Source organism: Girardinichthys multiradiatus, chromosome 7 (genome assembly GCF_021462225.1).
Source record: "Girardinichthys multiradiatus isolate DD_20200921_A chromosome 7, DD_fGirMul_XY1, whole genome shotgun sequence".
NCBI lineage: Eukaryota > Metazoa > Chordata > Actinopteri > Cyprinodontiformes > Goodeidae > Girardinichthys > Girardinichthys multiradiatus.
The window spans coordinates 28,827,282-28,847,361 of record NC_061800.1 but is presented as its reverse complement, the minus strand read 5'-3'; the positions used below and the strand labels follow the sequence as shown (position 1 = coordinate 28,847,361).

General features: G+C 39.6%; 1 protein-coding gene across 2 annotated transcripts; it reads right to left on the bottom strand.

Moving 5' to 3' along the window:
• Positions 1-745: 745 nt before the first annotated feature.
• On the bottom strand, positions 746-19,383 carry ifih1 (interferon induced with helicase C domain 1). 2 transcript variants are annotated; one of them, XM_047370153.1, is made up of 16 exons: positions 18,831-19,383; positions 18,391-18,562; positions 17,979-18,080; positions 15,529-15,579; positions 12,497-12,741; positions 11,733-11,943; positions 7,664-7,881; positions 7,019-7,120; positions 6,792-6,915; positions 6,226-6,441; positions 3,884-4,140; positions 3,650-3,799; positions 3,338-3,499; positions 3,065-3,258; positions 2,886-2,979; positions 746-2,299 (listed from the first exon to the last, which is right to left on the bottom strand). In XM_047370153.1, the coding sequence occupies exons 1-16, from the start codon at positions 19,263-19,265 to the stop codon at positions 2,102-2,104; spliced, it is 2,931 nt and encodes a 976-aa protein (XP_047226109.1). In that variant the 5' UTR covers positions 19,266-19,383; the 3' UTR covers positions 746-2,101. The 2 variants fall into 2 exon arrangements, with proteins under 2 accessions (XP_047226109.1, XP_047226110.1); XM_047370154.1 differs by lacking the exon at positions 18,831-19,383 and having other exon boundaries at positions 17,979-18,121; positions 18,391-18,553.
• Positions 19,384-20,080: the final 697 nt, after the last annotated feature.

The window sequence follows — 20,080 nt, the reverse complement described above, 5'->3', positions numbered from 1 at the left end:
ACCGCCACACCATAATGCTGCCACCACTATGTTTTAAAATGGGGGTTGGCATATTCAAGGTGAAGTAGCTCAGTCTTATAGCTTCCGTTCAACAACAGCTTTCTTGTGCTATTCTTCAAAAAAATCCCAGATTTGTAAGGTGCACAAGAAGTTGACCTGTCAACACATATTCCTACCTGAGCAGTGGATCTCCGCTGCTTAATTAATGCAGCAGATTAATGCTGATTAATGTTTTCTTGCCTGACCTTTCAGTTTAATTGAATGGCTATGTCTTGGATGCTTTGCAGTCGTATCATACTTTTTATTTTGGGATGGTGAATTAAACAGTGCTCTATGAGATGTTTTTGATAACCTATAACCTTAACTTTATTTCTGACCTGCCTGGTGTGCTCCTTAAACGTTATTATTTTGTCTGTGGCCTAATGTTCTCTAAAAAACCTCTGAGACCTGCACAGAACAGGTACGTTTATACTGAGATTTAATAGCACCCAGAGAGAGTCTGTTGGCTAATTGGGTGACATCTGCATTCAATTGGTTGCGCTAGATTCTGTTCAGGGGTATCAGTGGAAAAGGGTCTCAACATAAATGCAGATCCCATTTTTAGATATTTGTAAAATGGAAAATTAAAAGCAATTCATTTTTTTCTTTTCCTCTTTTTGTATAACTTAGCTGTGGTCAGTCAATATAAAAACTCAAATTACACTGAAGATTGTTGAACTTTAATAATGACAATGTTAAAAAAAAAAACGTTTATATAGTTTTATTGGAGATGTAAAATTACATAAAACCAAAGAGCACTTGTGTTTTCTTGATGAGCAATAAACATCCCCTCGTATAGTCGACATTCTATCAAAAATATTTGAATCATTAAAATCCCAGGTAATGTTAGCAGTCACACAAACCCAACAACAAAACAGGTTATCATGCATGCTGATTTTATGTACCTCTCAACTGAGTGAGTTAAGCAAATATAATCAGTGTAAATTTTATTTTGCTAAACTCATGCTTCACTGGTTCTTAAAATATGGTCAAAATCTACATGAAAATGAAGCTAGATAATTTCCTGACAACAGGATAGTGATGGAACAAAGTAATGGGAGGAGTTGAATACATTCATGTGCCAAATGTTAGATTTTTAGGCATGAAAAGAAAAGACGTCAGGTACTCTACGTGCTGTGCACATGAAGCAATACCCTTTGAGGGGCTGTTCAGAAAGTTTTGGTCAGTACCCCTCTGGAGGTACAAGAGTAGGGTCTTGGGATCCTCCACAGAAATTTAAAAATCTAAATGATCAAAGTAAAGAATTGTAAAAGCATATTTATGCCATAACTGTTAAAAAAAAACAAAAACAAAAACAGTACCTACAATGTAAAAGAAGCAACATAATGCCTAATGATGCTGTTACTTTAGTTAATTAACTTTAGTTAATTAACATCTTTTCCAGTGTTTTCTTGTGTATCAGAAGCTGAAAAGCTTGAGAACACTGTCTTAGAGGTTTCATGTAACACTTAAAGTGCCATCTGTTTAACACATCTTTTAAAAAACTACATGCAGATGAATCTGTTCAACTTTCAGTTCAATTTTACCATAAACAAATGTTTTTCCTACTAGAAAAATGTTCATTTGGAAGAGATCTGTACAACTTGCAGTATTGCCCAATTGGTTAGGGTCATCCAAAAGGATGTGGACACACAGGTTAAAAAGGTTGCCTCATTAAATAGCTCTGTCTCAACAGTGGTGAGTCACTCGCTGATGGGTGAATTAAACAGAGTCAACAGCACCTGTTTGTGTGCATGCAACTTGACAGGTGGGCTCTGGGGGGGCAATCGCAGGCTCACTGCCTCCTATATCAGGGGACGACAATGACTTCTGAAGAAAATACAGTTTTAAGTCATTTTTGAAAATCGATTCAGATTTAAAATAAATGATGCATTATCTAAGCTAAGTGCAAAATTTGAAGAAAAGGTCCACTTGTTCTCAATAAAAATACTTAAATCTAAGTAAAGTAAAAATGAACCCCAATTCTGTTCATTCTTCAATGGATGCATGAGGCGTAACCACCCCTCAACAAAAAAAGGTTATTTGATTTGTTTTTTCGGGTTCATTCTGTTTCTTCATCGTCTGAGCTCTGTGCCATCAGGCTGGCATGTTCGATGTAATCGAAGGCAGGAAACTTGACAGGGAGGTCGCTCCACTTGCTGTAGTTGCTGTTCTTTTTCCCATTTATATTCACCACAAAGTTTTTCACATGGAGGCAGGGCAGCTCAATCCCACGGTACCACATCATCGAACCCCATGTCTGCAACAGAAGGGAAGTTTAAAAAAACACAAAAAACGTGGTGCCCATAATTGTTAAGTGCAAGGACAATGATATATGATTTGTGAAATTTTTAACCAATGAAAATCTTTTACTGATATACCTAAATAAAATTTAGCGACCAACTGCATTCAGAAATTATCTTATTAGTAAAGAGAATCCACCTACGTGTAGTTTAATTTCAGTAAAAACAAAGCTATTCTGTGAATGCATCAGGGGTTTGTCAGAGAACATTAATAAACATTTGTTTATTTCTATTTATTAAATGCCAGACTAATGAGAATTAGTATTTGGTAGACCAGACCCAAATGTAATTGCTGAGGGTGAGTACAGATGCATTTATTTCTGGACAAAAAAGTAAAAACCACTTTACAGTTATGTGCAAATTTTTTTTTTGTCTATCAGAGATCCCAATAAATTAACTGAAAGTTTGCAGTTGTAATGTGACAGTCTGGAAAAGGATTCAGGGGTTTAGCATGGAGGCAGGGCATGGCCCCAGGTCTAGAAAGACACTTCATCTGAAGTTACTGCTAACACTGCAAATCTAAAAACCATGCAATATGTTTACCTGACCACAGGCTTTGCAAGCTATGACACCATTGGTCTCATAATCCAAACGTCGCTCCTGAAGAGATGTGTTTTCTCTCTGAATGAAATGTTTCCTGTACAAAAAAAAAAAAAAAAAGAGTACATTTACCCATGCAAATAAACACGCAAGTGACAAAAAGGTTAAATTATTATTTGTACCTAAACTGTGCCGTAACATTGACTTTGTGCATGTCTTCAATGACATGGATGTCTTCACCGCTGCAGATGTTTTGGATACAGTTTCGACAGCTAAACTTCACAGCAGATGGGCTCTCATCCTTAATAGCCTTCTTCTTCTGCTTTACCTGTCTCATTCTTTCCTCCATTATAGCCTGAATTTGAAACTCAGTGATCTGATCAAAGTGAAAAAAAAGTTAAAAAGCAGAGTCTTTAGAAGAAAATACATGGGAAACAAATATTTGTAAAATTGACCTGTTTGTTGTAATTCACTTGACTTAAGGCTTTGATTTTCTGAATGGCTTTGTTCATCATATCCTCACGGTATTCATTGACACACTCCTTTTCAGCAACACCTGAGTTCTTTACATCCACGACGGTGTATGTGCTGTCATCAGCTCGTCCTCTGCCTTGAGACTGTAAAAGGTAGTGCTTGTTTATTATATCAGCTGAAATGTTGTCAAGCCCTTTCAGGTACCTTATGAATGAAATGTCCTATATAAATAAAAGTCTACTCCCTTAATTATATTGAATTAAAGAAAAAGTCACCTTGTTCATTTCACTAACCTGAATCATAGCAATTTCATTGGTCACGTGGCCATATCGGATAACAAAATTGCATGCTGGTATGTCCAGACCTTCCTCTGCCACTGTTGTAGCAATTAGCAGGTTAAGTTCACCGGTTCTGAACTTTTTTAACACATCCTTTTGTTCTGCCTGAGGAATACAACTGCAGGTCACGTATCAAGTACTTGGGACATTGCAGCCAAACAGAGCACAGTTTAAGTATCATGTACTTACAGCAGTCATTGGTTTAGTATCACTCTGGTCTCCTCCTCCAATGACATGAGAAGGTTTTACTCCAATGTCAGCAAACTTGGGGTTTTCTTGAATCCACTGGCTAAGAGTTATAGCGCTGTGACGTGTTTTGGTGAAAATTATCCCTCGGGCCATCTCCCTGGTGCTGAACTCTTGCAAAATTTTAGTTCTGAGTTTTGACAGGCTGTCGTTTTCGTACTTTGGATCCCTTGCAAGCTTCTCCAGCTCTTCCTTTTTGTCTGCAGGGTGTGGATGTTAAAGAACTGAGTAAAATCTCTTCACCAAATTTAAAGTCAACACATTTACAACTGCCATCCCTGGCAAAACTATTTACACCCCCTAAAGCCTTTCACATTTTCTCACATTACAACTACAAACTTCAATGCATTTTATTGGGATTGGGTGACAGATCAACACAAAATATCACATAATTATGAGGTGGAAAGAAAAGTATACATGTTTTTTAAAGATTTTTACAAATGAATTTTGTATATTTTGCACCCTTTACCCTGATAACAGTAAATGAAGCTCAGTACAACAAGCTGACTGAGCCTGAGTTATTCATACTTGCAACTGTAAATATTGCAAAAACATCTATATAGTTCTATATAGTATTGACTCAGAAGGGATAAAAGTAAAAAACAAAAAAGGGTTGAAAGGAAATACACACCAAACATTTCAGTTTTTAATTTCTTAACTTTAAAGAAAACCATTTATACTTCTCCTTTCATTTCCGAATTGTGAGCTATTTTTTGTTCGTCTACTAAATAAAATCGCATTAAAATGTACTGCATTGGACAAAGTATTTGCTCAACCCTCTAAGTCATTGGATTCAGATATTCCAATCACTTCCATGGTCACAAATGTATAAAATCAAGCACCTAGACATGCAGAGTGCTTGTAAAAAGATTTGTGAAAAAATGGGCTGCTCTCAGGAACTCAGTAAAATCCAGCTTGGTACTACGATAGGATGCCATTCCTCACTGCTAAATATTCCACAGCCAACAGTTGCTGGTGCAATAACGATGTGGTGGGCTGAATAAAATCAGAGTGTAGGGTAAGCAAATGCTTAGCCGCATAGTGACAAACATGGGGTTGTTTTTTTAGGAGCTTGGCCTGGCCCCTTAGTTCTAGTGAAAGGGCCTACTAATGCTGAAGCATTAAATGTTTCGCCAGTTTGGTGATGGCCCCTACCTGTTTCAACGTGACTATGCACTGCTGCACAAAGCAAGCTCCATTACTTCAATAAGCAAGTTTGATTTATAGGAACTTGTGTGGACTGCATATCCTGACTTTAACCTGATAGAGAATCTTTGGGATGATTTTGAGCAGATACTGCGAGCCTTTCCCTCTCCAACATCAATGTCTGACCTTACAAATGTGTTTCCAGAAGAACAGTCAACAAATGTCGTCCTTAACGTTATTGAAAGCCTTTCCTGAAGGGTTAAAGCTTTTTAAGCTGCAAAGGGTGTGCCAACATCATTTTAAGCGCAATGAAATGAAAATGTAATGTCACTGAAGTTTATGTGTGGGAAAACAGACAAGGGAATACGCAAAATAACATATACTGGAGTTACTGGTTGTAACATGAGAAATGTGGAAAAGTTCAAGAGGTGTGACTGCTTTTTACAACGCAATGTACAACGATTGGCAAGACAATGGACTTGATAAAGGAAGAGAGCTTAAATAAAATCCATCAAAAAGGAACTCTAAAGCACAATTTCATTCTGTTAGCCTGGATGCAGTAAAAATGTATTTCAGATGCTGCTTTCAAGTAACAACACTTGAATTCAACATGACACTGCTGATTTTGGCTTGAATACAGATGAGGAAACTGAGGAATTTACTTAGCAAGCTCTGCAGGAGAATATTTTGCTAAAGTCTCTCATTTTAAGCCTGGCTAAGCCCACCAGAACAAATCCCAACACTGGAAACAAGTCAGTCATTTTCTACCGTTTCTTCCACAGTGGGTCATGGGGAAGCTGCTGCCTATCTCCAGCAGTCTAAGGGTGGGTACACCCTGGACATGTTGCCAGTCCATCGCAAGGCAATACACAAACAACCATGCACACTCTCATTCACACACCTTAGGGCAATTTAGAAAGACCCCTGGCCAAGAGTCGAACTCAGGACCTTCTTGCTGCAAGGCAACAGTGCTACCAACTGCGCCACTGTGCGGCGCACTACTGCACTGGAAACTAACCAAACAAAAATATTTATCAAACTGTTACTGTGACTGATAAGAAATGCCACAGACAAAATCTATAGTGGTGAACATTTACATGAATACCAACTTGCAAAACAAAAGAGAAAAAAGAAATCACCTTTAAACAAATTGAACAGGAATCTCTCTGTTTCTGTTATTTGTATGTTCTGCTCTTCATCTGGTGTCGTTTTCTTCTTGATTTGCTCCTCGTGGAATTTGTTCAGGTAACTGAGGGCGTCGCACATGCGAATGGTGTTGCTCAGAATCAGACCTTCATTGTACCGACGCAGGTACTCTGCGCAGACCCGCACTGCCTGGTCTCCATCTTTGGCGGCTAAAACAGAAGGAGGTAATTTCATTAGATATTTTTCAGCTCAAAACTGGCAGCCATAATAAAGAGTTAGTGTTAAAGGGTTATAACAGGGACACTGCAAGTAAAGTGAAGGAGAATTTTGTGGAGCTATAATACTTCCCAGAAGTTTTACTAAACTTGTACAATTAAGGTCAGAAACATAAAGACTGAGGCTTTAGATTCCTAAAAATATAAAATTTATTTGAAAAAATTTATTAAACAATGTTACGGGATATACATTTTGTCATTTGTATAATCATAATCTATTTAGTCATCCTTTACAGTGATTTACATTGACATGTCTTAAGAATGGTGTAATATTCTCTGCTCACCTTGCCGCTCTCTTTGAACAGCCCATTGTTCATAATTCTGAGAGCCCAGGTCACAGGTGGGGCTAAGCTCGGCATGTTCATGAATGGCATTCATGATTGTCTTGATCACACAACCAAAGGGATCCTGATAAGGATATTTGGGTAAAAATACAATTATCTCTGCTCTACGAAAGAAAAACTTAACCGTGTTAATGTGAATATCCTGTTTATAATAAAACAAAGTCTACCTCTTTTCTTGGTTCGACGGTCAGAATAGATTTTCTTTGTTCCTTTTTATCTTTCCCAAGGCTTCTTGTCATGATTTTGGAAGCATCCAAGTTTGCACAAATCTACAAAAGAGGCACAGACATTTGCAATTATATGTTATGCAACATATCATATATAATATTAGGAAACTTGAAATGTTATCTTAAAATATTCAAATGGTCTAGCCCCATACGATCTACATTATCTCAACATTTCCACCCCTCTAAGAGAACTCTGGTCAACCAGTCAGTTTCTACTTGCTGCACCAAGATCAAACTTAAAACGTGGAGGTTTTCGAGCATTCTTTGTGGCTGCTCCAAAACTTTGTCTATAATCAGATAGATAATTTATATTACTTTTAAAAACTCTTCTCTTTTCCCTGGCCTTTGAATGATTGAACATAAGACACTAAATACTATTAGAAGTCTTAACTCTTCTGACTTTTATTTACTTTAGCATGTTTCTATGCTATTTTATTGTTGTTTGGTAAATTTCTGAAGCATTTTGGTCAACTTGCGCTGTTTTTAAATGCACTATATGAATACATTGACTTAGGAGCACGGTCCTCAATGAATTATATTTTTTTAAACAAAAGTTGTTGATGCAATAGTAAGCAGAATATTTACTCGCAGGATGTGCTCCTCAGCTTTACTCAGTGTGTTGGCACCCCCGACCCCTGGTGAGGCGGTCAGGCCCAGGATCTGAGGGAGCGGTACGAGCTTCTTCTCCGTCTTCTTGAGCTTTATGTTCTTGTGCTTTTGTTTCAAGTACCGCATCATGATGTGGTTGTAGACTCCTCCTTTCTGGGTGTGGTGACATTCATCTATTATGATCAGTGTCAGATCTGCAAAACACAAACCAGCACTTTTGGAGAAACATTTGAGACAGCAGTTTAAACCAAACAATAACATTTGTAGGAGAACTGCCTGCTTCAAGAATAAATTCAGACTTCAACATGATCCAAGTAAGGTGAGCTACAATTACTTAGGTCTAAACTGTGTGATTGAAATTTGTCCCAGAAGAGAAGGAGAATGCAGAGTGGCAGCTTGATTGGCTGTGACAGATGCTCTCCTGTGCATTCGATCCAGCCACACACCAATAGCTTGAACAGACATGTGGCCTGAGAGCCAAGAGGAAGGAAAAAAAATGAATGCTTTCAAGTGTTTCGACAAACAGCATATGTTCCTACGAGGTGGCTATTCCACCTTGGACTAGTCGGAAGAATTTGACAAGATCCTGTCGGGGGAAAATCCTGCTCCGAGTCCTCTGGGTGGTTATCTATTCCAGAGCATATCAGCGTCAGAAGTGAAGTCCAGGACAGATTTTAGACAAATTTTGAGATGTTGCAACCACATTTAGTTTGAAGGTATATCTTAATTCTTACTAAGAAAAAATTGAATCTTAACAAGAAATGAATGTTTACTGTTCAGTCTATATAGCAGAATCTTTTTTTTCTAAAAGGTTTCATGAAAGATTTAGCTGTAATCTCCCTCTGCCCTTTAGCAGGGGCAGTGTGGGCACTGGTGGCTAATGGATATAGTCCTTTACTCAACATTAACTTGAATGAACAGCAGCAAGGAACACATTTTTGAATCAAAATAAAATAAGAAAGAATAGTTTTGCTGTAGCTCTAAGGATCACTATAAGAATAACATACTGTATCTGAAACCAAATCTGCTGTTCAAGCTGGCTTTGTCACTGCAGCACATCTCACCGATATAAGAAGCCAGAAAAACAACAGTTTAAAACTCCCATGAGCTATTGCTTTGTTGTTGGGTTTTGAATTTTGTTGTTACAAGGACTTAGCTTTAATTGCCTTTTAATAGCCACCATGATAAAAGTTTCCCTCAGTAGTAAGTCATTTGCAACCTATCTCTAAGGCAGAGCCCAAACACCCTGCGGAGGAAACTCATGCTTGTATCCGTGATCTCGTTCTTTTGGTCATAAACCAAAGCTCATGACCATAGATGAGGGTAGGAACGTAGATCGACCGGTACATCGAGAGCTTCGCTTTTTGACTTAGCTCTCTCTTCACCACGACACACCGGTACAGCGCCTGCATCCCTGCTGATGCAGCACCAATCTGTTTGTTGATCTCCCGCTCTATTTTTCCCTCATTCGTGAACAAGACCCCGAAATACTTGACACTTGAGGCAGCACCCCAAACCACAACCCTACAACATCCAGAGCCTTAAGGTACTCCGGGCGAATCTCATCCACCCCCGGGGCCTTACCATCGAGGAGCTTTTTAATCACCTCAGGGACCTCAGCACCAGAGATTGGTTGGAGAGCCCGCACCAAGATCCCCACGCTCCGCTTCCTCAGTGAGCCCCCCCCCCCCGAGATGCCAGATGGTGGACCACAATCGCCCCAAAGTTTCTATGGCCTCTCCGAACTCCTCCCACGCTTGTGTTTTTGCCTCAGCAACCACCCGAGCTGCATGCCGCTTGGACTGCCGGTACCCATCAGGCCAAAAATACCCGATAGGACTCCTTTTTCAGCCTGACAGCATCCCTCACCGCTGGTGTCCACCAGCAGGTTCGAGGATTGCCGCTGCAACAGGCACCAACAACCTTGTGACCACAGCTCTAGTAAGCTGCCTCGGCAATGAAGGTGTGGAACATGGCCCACTCGGACTCAATGTCCCCCACCTCTCCAGGTCTCACTGTCATTGCTAACATGAGCATTGAAGTTCCCCAGCAGAACAAGGGAGTCTGCCGGAAGGGCGCACTCCAACACCTCCTCCAAGGACTCCAAAAAGGGTGGGTAGTCTGAACTGCCGTTTGGTGCATAAGCCCAAACAACAGTCAGAACCTGTCCCCCCACCCATAGGCGGAGGGAGGCTACCCTATTGTTCACCTGGGTGAACCCCAACGTACAGGCGACAAGATGGGGTGCAACAAGTATGGCCACCCCAGCTCGGTGCCTCTCACCAAGGGCAACTCCAGAGAGGAAGGGTGTCCAGCCCCTCTCAAGGAGACTGGTTCCAGAGCCAGAGCCGTGCATCGAGGTGAGCCTGACTATTTCTAGCCCGAACCTTTTTACCTCACACACCAACTCAGGCTCCTTCCCCACCAGAGAGGGGACATTCCACATCCCCAGAGCCAGCTTCTGCAACCGAGGATCAAACCGCCAAGGTCTCTGCCTTCGGCCGCCACACATACCACATTGCACCCGACCCCTCTGGCCCCTCCCACCGGTGGTGAGCCCATCGGGAGGGGGACCCACGTTTCCTCTTTGGGCTGTGCCCGGCCGGGCTCCATGGATGAAAGCCCGGCCACCAGGCACTCGCCAGTGTGCCCCACCGCCAGGCCTGGCTCCAGAGTGGGGTCCTGGTGAACCATGTCTGGGCGAGGCAACACTGTTTCCATTTATTGTAATCGTCATAAGGGGTCTGTGGACTGTGCTTTGTCTGATCCCTCGCCAAGGACCTGTTTGCCTTACATGATCCTACCAGGGGCATAAAGCCCCTGACAACATTGCTCCTAGGATCATTGGGACACTCAAACCCCTCCACCACAGTAAGGTGGCAGCCCAGGGAGGACTTAATGCACGTATTCCAAATTTCTGATCACATTTTTTTAACTGCATGTTAAACAAACTTGAATTTTTTTTTCCCCCTCTTCTGACACAATTGCTTATGGTTTTGTTTTTAAGTTTACAGGGTTTTGGTGTGTGCTTGGATTTGCTCTAATAATTTTACTGCATGTTTTGAATTGTGTAATATATGGAGTTCCCCTTTTGTTCTTTCAGTCAGGCTTTCCCATCTCTCTCCGCCCACAAAGCCCTAGATTTGAATTCTCCATCTGCATTTTTAACCAAGCTCTTCAGTTGGACTTTATTAAGCCTTTTTATGTTTGCATATTATGACTTATCAACATTTCTTTATTATTATTTATGTTATCCTTAGCATTTCATTTTGACATCTATGCTCATGGATTTACATTATGATCAGTATGATCTTTGTGGGACTGTTTTATTAACAATGTTTTCCCAGACATGTCAGTCTCCAATGGATTCTTTCTACATTACACAAGATCCTGGGGGGTGACACTAACAGCAAATATATATATATATCTACATACACCTTAGGTTTAACATGTATGAATGTCATAGTTTTTAGAAAGTGTTATGATAATGTGCAATTATCAAGAAGATATAAAATACAACTTAATGTTGGTTTTCTAAGGAATGTTTTCTACCCAAGGCTGCATGGAGGCGCAGTTGGTAGCACTGTTGCCTTGTGACAAGAAGGTCCTGGGGTTTAAATCCCAGCCAAGGGTCTCTCTGCATGGAGTTTGCAAATTGCAAATAAAATTTATTTTAGTTTTATGTGGTGTCATATTAGGAGTGCTAATTTTGCTATCCAAATCTAATTGTTTATCATTAAAGATCTTATGAGAATTAATTTTATATCCAAGGTTACTTGTTCAGTCATCCCGATAAAGAGTTTTTTAACCCACTCTTCGGTAACCTTCATGTCATTTTGTCATTTTGACCTATTCTTCTGTCTATAAATCCTAACCTAACCAATGTGCTGTCAAACCCATAACCCAACATAGTTCTGTTAAACTCACCCAGAAATGGATCTGTGCATATTTGACCCTAGGTTGGGTTAGTAAATTAAATCAAATTGAGTTGTTTACTCACAACAAACTTCATAGAGTTTAGAAAATAAATGCTTGAAAATCCTACCGCTTAGCTTCACCCCTTCATCCTCTCCGCTGTCAGCCCTCTCCAAGTAATTTTCAAGAATCTGGGCCGTGCAGATGATGATGTCGTTTCTTTCTACAGTTTTAGTGAAGGAAATTTTGAGCTGGGAGTCTCCGCTGACCCTCTCCACTTTGTACTTGGGCTTCAGGGAGGGCCAAAACTCAGTGGAGAAATGCTGCTCCACAAGAGGAATCTAGAAGGCAAAAGAGAATATTTCATGAACCTGAATTTGTTTTTAAAACAACAAAATGACTTTCGGCCACTACAGAGCTATCCAGGATCTAAAAGGCACCATGTCCACACCCACCACAGCTAAATATAGTCAGAGCTTTATTTCTTTTGTTTAAGGCAGGGCTTCTAATTAGTGGATGCAGGAGATTTTGTTGCACACTGTTTACAAAGGGAATACACAGACTTTACTGTTTGGGTACAACAGACCTACTTATTGCTCAGGAATGAAGATTAAAAACTAAAATGGCTTTCAGTCACACAGGATTACTTTTTCCAAACTCCTACAAGATAGTTTTATGGCTGGAAATTTTTTTTTTTCCATCACATAGTATTTATTTTCCCTGTTCAGTCCAGAACTTATATGGGCCAAAGATTAACACAGTGCACTGGCATATGCAGTATAAAACTTATGGCATGGGATTTGTGGCCGGTACCTTCAGTGTTTTCTGTGGACCTGAATAAAGCAAAGCAGCCAAAGCCCATAAGTCAGGTAAACCAGAGTCAGATTCTTGTACCTTGTTCACCAGGACAACCACCTTCCCTGATTTCCCCTCTGCTCTCCTGCTGTCCAGATGTTTTTGGGTAATGTACACTGCGACTCTGGTTTTACCGCTTCCTGTGGGGAGGCAAATAATAATGTTTTCCCCTTTCAAGGCAGGCTGGGCCACCTCCATCTGATAGTCCCGAAGAAAACCATCTGTTTCTTTTGGGCCTTCTTTTGTGGTTCCTGCTGCTTCTGCTGCTGGACAGTCACTTAAATCTGCAAAGCAGAGCAAAGGCTTAGTCAGAAAAAACTTCGGCCTATGTCAGCATGCCACAATTACACATTGTCATGGAATGTCCTTTTTAAGCTGTTTTTATAAATGGAACCATTTTTATGTGCATCCAGCACACAGAACTATCCTGAAAAGCATCATGTGGAGTTTTAAAACCTCAAATTTGTCAAGGTTAGGAGGAGAATGAGGAAAAATACATATTGGGTCAGTTCTAAACAAACTACAGCAGAAATACCTATTTGCTGTGGCAAAACATGCAAGTAAATGCACCAGAGGATACTATTTAGGAACAATTGAACAGTCCAAAATAATTTATCTGCATTTTCACAAGAGCATGTCACATCTAAAATGAGTAATTACATGAAAATAGGCAAAGGAAATTTACTTGTTTGAAATAATTGAGAAAAACTCCATCATTTCATGGCATGTAACCTAAGTATCATTTTCACTGTTGCTTTTATGTGGGAGAATTTAGTTCTATTAAGTCTGCTGTTCCTGCACAGTAAGATCCGCCTTAGCTGGATTTAAAGTTGCTGGCAGACAGTGAGTCATTTGTTCTGTCCCGGCTGGGGGTGATGAATTACTAAAGCATTACGTAGAATTTTCATTAATTCCCCCATTACGTTATGAGTTTCACATTTTCTCACAGTCCTCACATTTATACATATAAAAACTTGCAAAATACAGTGGCCTGTCTTCACTGTTTCACATTTTGTCACAATTGCAGACCGTAATGATGTTTAATCAACATTTTATGTGCAAGTCCAACACAAAGTAGTGCATAATTATTGAGTGAATTAAAAAACAAATACATGGTTTTATTTGTTTTAATAAGAATCTATAAAAGTGTGGCAGGGAATTAAAATCCAACTTACTTTCATACCCCTAAACACGTTCCAGTACAATTAATTCCCTTCAGAAGTTGCCGACTAAGTAAGTAAAGTTTATTTATATGACACCTTTCAACAAGTGCTTACCGAAGAAAAAATAAACGTTAAACTCAGAAATTAGCGTCTACCTGTGCCTTAAAGCATTTGCCAAAAGAAAGCTGTTGCTAAATGAAAGCTACAAGAAGTCCGGTTTCAGTTTCGCCACCAGCATTGTAGAGGATACTGCAAACATGTGGAAGGTGTTCTGGAAGGATGAGACCTAAATAGAGCTTTTTGGCCATGCAAAATGTTATGTGATGTGGAAAACTAACACTGCATATCACCTTGTTCACATTATCCTCAGGCTTCAAACAAGGTGGTGGTAGCACCATGCTCTGAGGAAACTGGTCAGAGGTAATAGAATGGTGGCTACAAGGCAAACCAGGAATACCTCAAAAGACCAGATCTACAAGGAAATGCTTGAGATCAAAACACAATCATATGTTAGAATGGCCCAGTCAAAGTCCACAGCTCAAACTAACTGAGAACCTTTGGCAAGATGTAAAACATTGCTGCTCACAGACACCCTCCATTCAGTCTGACTGAGCATGAGCTATTCTGCAAAGAACAATGTGCAAGCTTTCAAGTCACAAGATATACAAAGCTGGTGGAGACATACACCCAAAGACTTGCAGCTGTAATTACAGTGAGAGGTGGTTAGAACTTTAGTTCTACAAAACAAACACAACTATGTATCCCTTTTTCTTTCACTTTATAATTGTGTACTACTTTATCTTTGTCTATTCACATTAAAATAAACTGATGTTTGTGCTTGTAATACTTTTGCAAGGCATTGTATGGATGGACTTTATTCTCAGTGCAGACAGTTTTTAATTATCTTCCTAGGTTCAACACAAGTCTGTCCTGATGGAGAGATAAAGCCTGTACAACAACAACAGAAATGTGCTCCTGGAGGGCTTCAAAGTTTACCAGCAGGTCCCAGGCACTATTAATTTGGTATGTACAGAATCTGCTTCTGTAAATTATATTTGAAAGGGAAGAGAAATCAAATCATTTCACATGTTACATATTCTGTTTGAAATCATTGACTCTGAAAACTCAGTCAGGTTTAGAGCCTTATTTCTGAGAAGTGTAACTTTCAGCTCAAACAAATTTATAAACAAAATCTATTTTTCTGTTGGCTGCTTGGTTTTAAATGCAATTTAGATTTGCTGTTGTAAGATTAAAATAAGTAATTAAAATATAGGGCATCGCTCCCCATCCCGCATTGAGGATATTCCTGGTTCAAACCTGGGGTGGGAGCAACACATCTGTCGCCTCCTACTGCCCGAAATCAGGCATATCAGAACTTTTGAGCGTAAGCATCAACGATTGTGTCTCCCCTGATATACTGATGCTGTTCAGACTGTACGCCACCCCTTGGGTGATGACAAATGTAGAACACTGCAACATAAATCCCCCCCCCCCCCCCCCCCCCCCCCCCCCCCCCCTCCTGGAAAACTGAAGAAGACAAAGCATGCATACAAAGCACCCTAAACGCTACACTCCACAGATTCCTTTCCGATATGCTAATACTGAGTCAGCATGTGGTTTTCATTTGAAGCACCACTGTGCTCCGTCCTCTGCGACCTCTCTGTGGTTCTTCAGGGCTCTCACATGGAATTATTCATGCCACACCAAAAGGCAAGAAAATGTTCCACACCAACCTTCCAGCTAATCTCACTCTGTACAATACGAACTAAAGCTCAAATGCACATTTTTCTGACAATTACCTGAGCTAATTTAATACTGGTGGGTTTGGTAGGACAAAAACACATTTCTTGGAGAGTTTATAGAGTCATAACAATGTTGAGAATATGGGTGAGGGTAAATGAGACTCACCTGGGTGTAGGTTCTCCATAATACTGAACTTTTCAGCGCTTGCATATAGACCTGAAAAGAAAAAAAAAGATTTAATTAAAATAAACTCACGAAAAACAGCAGATTTGAACTAAATTCTGCACAGGAAATGGGCAGAAAAAGTCAGTTCCTCCCAATGAAAAAAGATGGGAGAATTTCTGTTTTTACTCAAAACCAGTTGTATCTAAGGTTTACACGGCCACTACATGCAGCCTATATTTTTGTGGTGGCCGTAATGTGGAAAACAACAGTAAATCTAAAGCATCAATGAAACTATACAATCTTATTAAACACAGAAGGATGAAAGAAAGTGCAGCATCATCTTGGAAAATAAAAACAGAAAGCACAATGAAAACAAAAAAGTATAATGCACATCAGTGCACAAATTATTTCATAAAAGAATAATGAGGAAATTGCTCCTGTTGTGTTTCATACCCTAAGCTGATTGGCAGGAAAGTGTTTCATGAAGCTTTCTTTTTGTTCATTTAAATGTCATGCTCCCAATTTAGATGATCTGCTTTTTGGAATACAATTTCTGAAGTTGTGTTTTTTATATATTTGTGTAATTTGTAAAATATTCTTACGTTTTGTCCAATTTCTGTTAAATGTGTAAAATGTGTTGCATCTCGGGGTCACTGTAGACTTTGCTCTATCAGTATCTATTAGTTATATAATGGTAATTTCTTACATAAATTCTAAACAAATTAACTTTAACTTCTTAAATAACTTTAACAAGTTAAACGTAAATTTGTCAGCTTAGCTGGAGGCTTTGTTTCGCCTAAATAAAAAAAAACATTAATGCATCCTCACGGTATTTATTAAGCTAAACAATTATTGAAAACAGACTTTTGCTAGCAACTGAGATCCAAACCTTAATAATGGATATAATGGAGAAATGAATAATGGATAACTACATCCAACGAAGAACGAGCTGGTAGAGCATACCTAAAAGGAACTAAAATGAGATGTTTTTGGAAAAAGAGTTATTTCAAGAGTATTAAACTCCTTCCAACAGGGCTGTTGCATCACTGGTCTTCTAAAATGTTAGGGAAGAACTAAAGACTGAAAGAACATACTTTCTTCAAATTCAAACGTTTACATACATTTCCTAAATTGGGAAAGCCCAGACTATGATGTCAAGGCTTACAACCGCTGAGTGAATTGGAGACACACCTAGTTTGTATTTTAGAGCAACATCTAAAACATACTGCTTCCTTTCGTAGAAGAATCAAAAGAAACAAGCCAGGATATCAAGAAGAGAATCGTGGGTTCTGTGACCCAGAGATGAACGTGTTTAGGTGCAAAAACCTGTGAATCAAGCCACGGACAAAAGCGAAAGACTTTATAAAGAAGCTGGCTGAAGTTGGTAAGAGAGTGTCATTATCCAAAGTGAAACAAGTCCTCCGAGACATGGAGTGAGCCGCCACACAGACAGGAAGAGGCCATTACTCCAAAAGCAATGTAAAAAAAGTCAGTTCGCAGTTTGCAAATGCACTCAGGGATAAAGATCTTAATTTTTGGAGACATGTACTGTGGTCTGATTAAACCACAATGTATATGTTTGACCATAATGACCATCATTACATTTGGGGAAAAAAGGAGAATGCTTGAAAGCTTCGGAACATTTACCCAACTGGGAAGTACGGTGGTGGCAGCAACATGTTGTGGGAATGTTTTGATGCAGGAAGGACTGCTGTACTTCACAAAATAGAGGGCATTATGAGAAAGGACCTAATGTGGAAATACTGAAGCAGAATTTCAAGACATTAGCCAGGAAGTTAAATATTGGGCACAAATGGGTCTTCCAAATGCAGAATAAACCTAATTATACAGTTAAATTAGCTACTAAGTTGCTTAAGGACAACAAAGTAAATGTTTCGGAGAAGGCACCACAAAACTCTGAGCTCCGTCCAAAAGAAACTTCGTGGGCGGAGCTGAAAAGGTGTTGCAATCCAGGCGGCCTACAAACCTGACTCAGTTATACCAGGAGTCAGGAAATGGAGCAAAATTCCAGCAAACTGTTGTTAGAAGCCTGGAAAAAGAAAACCCATAATGTTTGACTGAAGTCTTACAACTGAAAAGGTAATTTTTCCAAATGTATGTAAACTGTTCTGAATTTAAACAAAGTAAAATACAAATAATCTAAAGAAATCTCTCAGTCGTTCTGGCATTTAGCAAATAGAAATAGTTTTAGTAATCCCAACTGAACTTAAGTTTAGTCAAATTTCAATGACAGACAGAGGAAAAATAAATGGTCTTTTTATACAGTACACACATATTTCTGGTTTCAACTGTAAATGCAGTGTAAGACCTAGGATGGAAAATATTTTTAAGGCTTCAAATTAAGATCATTAAATTTATGAGAACCTGCAAAACCTTTGGGTCTGATCACATCAGCAACCATATACTCATAGATGGAACATTGATCAGACCTGTGGAGTCATATGGAGGTCCCTCGGTGACATCGATTTCCATGGACTCCTCACCCTGGCAGCTTTCAGCCTCCGGGTTGTCTTCTGCTGCAGCATCTTTCTCTGAAAATCCATTAATGATTGCATGATGTTTCTCATACCACCTTTATAAAGATATCAAAATGAAGCTGAAAAACAAAACACTATACAGATGAATAATGAATTACAGTTAACTAGTGTTAGTACAACTATTGGATAGTACTGCAAATATTTGCTAATACATATTTGCTTAAGAAACTGAGTTAGGGTTCATGTACTCCAGCTGTAATTACTCAGGTGCAACAACACTCCCAAAATCAGCCTAAATCACACTGAGATATCCTTTCCTCCAACAAATGTGCACTCCAGAAGCAGAGGAAGTTCAGACACTCACTCGGCTTTATACATTCAGGTGATCCTCCAGTCAGCTCATACAGGCGTTTGTGTTCAGTGATGCGCAGAATTTCCTGAAATTCAGAGATCCAACCCGGTCGACATCTCACGATTCTGCTCAGAAGTACACTGGCTCCACTTCTGTTTCCTTTATTACGCGTTTCAGCTAGAATCTAGATTTTGAACAAAATAAGCGAAGTTTCTGAGTCAGTTCTGCAGCGGAGCTCCATCTGACTCAATGCTGCCATCTTGTGGCCACGTGAAAACTGAATTGAAACGTTTGAAAAAAGCACAATTTAATTATCGGATTGTTTAAACAGTTGTAACGAAGATACAAAATATGACAAAGACGGCTGATTCGATCTATTTTAATCTACCTAACTTATGTACTGTGCTGAGCAGCGGGTTGGACAGCTACCACTCCCACTTTGCTGCACTCACCTTGTCTTTGTCAACATCATTTAGGAGCTTTCGAGAAAAACAATGGGTGCACACTTCTTCCGTTTTCATGTCCACCAGACTGGGAGCCAATAACTGAATAAGCTGGACACAGTAATCATTCTCCGCCTCCACTTCGGGGTCTGGGGGGTTTGACTCCAAGTAGTCAGCAGCAAGTTTGGAGCCTCCATGGTGCAAGGCGTCAACGAAGGCCCTGAACCAGCCTTCTGTATGAGGCTTCCCAACGACCACACTAATAAGCAACTTCGCAGCCGATGCATTACCCTCTGTGTTCAGTTTCTGAACGATCGGTTCCTTTCGTGCGGTTTCAATGAAATGTAAATATCCCAGTACCTCCTCTACGTTTATAATATGTTGGAGTCTCTCAGTGAAGCCTTCTATGAGGCGTTCATGTATTTCATCGTCATCCGAGGCCATCGTGACTCAGTCATCCGATAATGAAAACGACTACAGCTGCGACTGAAGGGACATGCCCTAGCCTTTCCAATACGATTCGCTGAGGCACGTAATACCCAGGAAAACAAAACTAATTTAGTTTCGTTTTCTCCCCATAATAGATCAAGACTGAAAGTGGCCACTAGATGCCACTGTTGGATTACAGTTATTTAAACCACATTTATGAAACACTTCAACACTATACATACAGGTGCGTCACAATAAATAGGAATTTAATTGAGATGGTAATATTTTTCTGTAATTATTTATAGGCATACTCATGTATTTAATGCGTTTATTTCTAATTCTAATGGGCAAGGCATGCAGCTGAGCTAATGAAAACATTATTTCCTGCTTTTCAGAAAATGTGAATATTACATATTCTGTTAAAATATATATTTTTAAAACAGAAAAGTTACCCAGCTAAAAGGTATGTTCAGTAAATACAAGATGGAGTTTTTAAACAATGATTCTATTTATTAAGGGACAAAGCTATCCAACACAGGTTGAACCTATGTGTTCAAGTAATTACCCACTAATTATTGCCTGTGCTGGGAGATTGAAGGACTTAAAGCATGAAAAGCTCGTTTAAGGTCACACTGCAGCATCTCAAGCAGACTTAAGTCCAGACTTTGCCTCTCCAAAACCTTTTCTTTAGCTATTCTGACATGGACTTGTTGTGCTTCAAATCATGGCACATGTGTCATTGGTTCTCAACACAGTTTTCAAAATGTCTTTGAGATTACAAGAGGTTTTTTTGGGGGGAAATGTGAAACATAAATAATGCCTGATTCTTT